The sequence below is a fragment of the Hoplias malabaricus genome, chromosome 18 (assembly GCF_029633855.1).
Source record: "Hoplias malabaricus isolate fHopMal1 chromosome 18, fHopMal1.hap1, whole genome shotgun sequence".
Taxonomy (NCBI): domain Eukaryota; kingdom Metazoa; phylum Chordata; class Actinopteri; order Characiformes; family Erythrinidae; genus Hoplias; species Hoplias malabaricus.
The window spans coordinates 34,285,924-34,289,590 of record NC_089817.1 but is presented as its reverse complement, the minus strand read 5'-3'; the positions used below and the strand labels follow the sequence as shown (position 1 = coordinate 34,289,590).

Here is a 3,667-nt window from a genome sequence, read left to right as displayed (position 1 = left end):
ATTAATAACAGTCCAGAACAGAACAACTAATAAAGTCAAAAGATGAAATGCCCAGCGACACGAAAGAATTCATGACAAAATCAACCAGTGTCCTACCGTTTCCGGAGACTCTGCACTGTCCAGGAAGTCCTTGTCCTTCAGGGCGCGCTGCAGAGTCTCTGAAAAGCCCTGGTCCACCACTAAAACACTCTGTCCACCAAGTGTAGAATATTTACATTCACTCTTCCTCGAGCTGGTGCTCATACACACGTCATAGTTATACATGTGCGGCAGAGTGGCGCTCACTCCTGTGTCCGCGTACCCGGGGGGATAGTAGGGAATCACCGGGAGACTGGACTGATAGAGAACACGAGACTGTCTCCATCTGTAGATCTTCACTGAGACGATGACCACTACAGTTGTGATGAAGAGGAAGGACACCGCGGCCAGCGCTAAAACTAAATAAAAGCTCAGCTTCTCGTTGTATTCTCTGCCCTGCGGAAAGTCCGTCAGCTCGGACAGCACCTCGGGGAAACCGTCCGCTACGGCCACGTTGATGCTGACCACGGCTGAGCGAGAGGGCTGACCGTTATCCTCCACAACAACAGTGAGCTTCTGTTTCACGGCGTCTTTATCGGTGACCTGCCGCACGGTCCGGATCTCTCCGTTCTGTGCGCCCACTTCAAACAGCGCCCTGTCCGTGGCCTTCTGGAGTTTGTAGGAGAGCCAGGCGTTCTGCCCAGAGTCCACATCCACGGCCACCACTTTAGTCACCAGATAGCCCACATCTGCTGAGCGAGGCACCATCTCAGCCACCACGGAGCCGCCGCTCTGCACCGGGTACAGCACCTGAGGGGCGTTGTCGTTCTGGTCCTGGACGCTGACGGTCACCAGAACCTCGGAACTTAACGGAGGGGACCCGCCGTCTCGCGCGGTCACGTTAAAGCTCAGACTCTTCATCTGCTCGTAATCGAACGACCTCACGGCGTGAACGACCCCGCTGTCTGAGTTAATGGATATCAGAGAGCTCACCGGGCTCCCCATGACGTCACTCTCCTCCAGGAAGTAGGACAGCCGCGCGTTCGGGCCCCAGTCTGCGTCGCGCGCTCTGACGGTCAGCACCGCCACCCCCGGGGGATTGTTCTCAGGGACGAAGGCGGTGTAGTGAGCGGAGTGGAAGACGGGGGCGTTGTCGTTCACATCGGAGACCCTCACCGTCAGGGTCTTATTGCTGTGGAGAGCAGGGCTTCCTTGATCCCGCACCGAAATGGTGACGTTATACTCAGCGACGTGTTCCCGGTCGAGGACTTCGTCGGTGACTAAAGCGTAGTAATCAGTCAGTGACGACTCCATTTTAAACGGAGTGTCCTCATTGATTTTACACTGCACCGCTCCGTTCTGAGCGGAGTCTGCGTCCTCTACGTTCACAACAGCTACGGTGGTCCCCACTGGAGCATTCTCAGCGATGGTGTTAGAGAAGGACATCAGCTGGATGGTGGGGGCGTTATCGTTCACGTCGACCACGTCTATGACCACTTTACACGTGTCCGCGAGACCCCCGTTGTCCGTAGCTTTAATATCTATCTGATAGTTTTGTTCTGTTTCGAAATTTAAATTGTTTATCAAAGTAATTTCTCCAGTCTCTGGATTTATTTGAAACAGATTCCTAGCCTCTTCACTCGCCTGAGCAAAGGAATATGAGACTTCTCCATTAACCCCTTCATCTGCGTCAGCAGCGCTCACTGTAGTTAAGACTGAACCCACTGGAGAATCCTCCCTCACCTCCGCTTTATAAACAGACTGTTTACACACTGGAGTGTTATCATTAACATCTAAAACTGAAATATGGATCTGAACAGTGCTGGACTTTTTAGGAGATCCTCCGTCATATGCAGTCAGCACTAATTTCAGCTCCTCGCGCTCCTCTCGGTCCAGCTCGCGCTGCAGAACCATTTCTACGTATTTTTTACCGTCAGCTCTGTTACTAACCTCCAGTTTAAAATGATCAGTGGGACTCAGAGCATAGCTTTGAATTCCGTTTAAACCAACGTCCAAATCCACAGCGCTGTCCAAAGTAAACCGTGTCCCTGACGCTGTGCTTTCGCTAATTTTCATATGAACGGTACCTTTAGGGAATTTTGGAGCGTTATCATTGATGTCCAGGACCTCGACCGTGATGCGATGGAGCTGGATGGGGTTCTCAATGATGAGATCAAAGCTGAAGCTGCAGGGCGTTGTTTGCTTACAGAGCTCCTCTCGGTCTATCCTCTCCTTCACGACCAGAGCGCCTTTGTCTCTGCTCAGTTCCACATACTGCCGACCGCCCTTTGTCACAACTCGAGCTTTCCCTGAAAGCAGTCTACTGATCTCGAGCCCCAAATCCTTGGCGATGTTTCCTACAAAGGAGCCCTCGGGCATCTCCTCCGGGATCGAGTACCGCGCTTGACCCGACACCGCGTCCGTCCCGTAAACACAGAGGAGAAAGAGCACGGTCTGCCATTTTAACTGCGCTGTCCGTCTCCGACGATGCTGAGAAACCACACACGAGCGGAAATAATCCACACGCGGAGCCATGGCGTCATCCACACACGGTTATACTCGCGGTAAAAGAAATATTAGTTTAAATAAATGAAGGATTGTAGATGCAGCTTGTTCCCGGGAGAAAGACAGAAAGAGACGCAGATTCCTCCTCCACATTAAAGCCCTCAGTGTGAGGCAGGAGGAGGAGGGACTGTGGAGGGTTTCCACTGCTGTCTCACTAATGTGGTCCAATAGCGGCCCTTAGTGTACGGACACTGGAAATGCACCGTCACTAAAGGCTCTTGCTTCGTACCAAAGGGCTCTTATCAAGAATCAGATCTTGTTCTTCAGCGATGAGCTGATTTCTAATAGATTTATCAGCGCAGGAGAATGGAACATAGAAAGCACTGTTACAATCACCACTTGTATTTTTAACACTTCAATCACACAATGAGAGATATATATTTATCAATTATTGTAGTCACTCAGAGTCTGATCAAATGTACCGAGGACCCACTAATAATTCTCCATCACCTAAAACCGCTGGACTGGTTGAGACCGGGAGCTCTTCAGAATTTCAGCACTGAGGAGATGAACAGCGCCAGACAGAGGAAAGCAGTGGGAAGGGGTGTGATGAAGAAAAACTGCAGGATGTCTGTAATTTCTAGTTGGTTTTTCACCAAAGAAACGTGTAACACTCAGCTTTGCAGTTTGTAACAACGGTTAATGACACGTGGTTAACTTTGTGAGAAATTATTAAAGCGCAATCTATAACGATTCTGAAAGTAACAACTTCTAGAACAGAACCAATCTCTTTGTAAAGAGTGTCAAATAAATCATGGAAAATATCATCTGTGATAAGGAATGTTTAGTGCATTCAATAAATAGAAAAAGAAATACTAAGTTCAAATTTAAAACATTTAGAATCATTTCTCCTATTTGTTCAGCACCGGGTAGTTTTCAGGACAGACAATTATTTAATTATTAGTTTAGTATTCATATATTTACCTTTATTACACTCTCATGTTGTTAGTAACTAATCAAAGAGTGAGGAGATAAGCCTCAGGAAATCTGCTGAAAATAGCGTTTCTGCTGTGGACTGACATCACTGTTTTTTTTAAAGATTGTTTATTTATTCATTTTATTATTATTTTTCTGTGCTTTAACT

General features: G+C 48.3%; 1 protein-coding gene across 1 annotated transcript; it reads right to left on the bottom strand.

Moving 5' to 3' along the window:
* LOC136675079 (protocadherin beta-16-like) lies at positions 1-3,250 on the bottom strand. The gene has a single exon (XM_066651490.1). It carries the CDS (start codon positions 2,551-2,553, stop codon positions 70-72), a length of 2,484 nt encoding a protein of 827 aa, XP_066507587.1. The 5' UTR covers positions 2,554-3,250; the 3' UTR covers positions 1-69.
* Positions 3,251-3,667: the final 417 nt, after the last annotated feature.

What these genes read in the sequence shown, in the direction of transcription:
- LOC136675079 (XM_066651490.1), bottom strand. Translation starts at nt 2,553, where the DNA reads ATGGCTCCGCGTGTGGATTATTTCCGCTCGTGTGTGGTTTCTCAGCAT.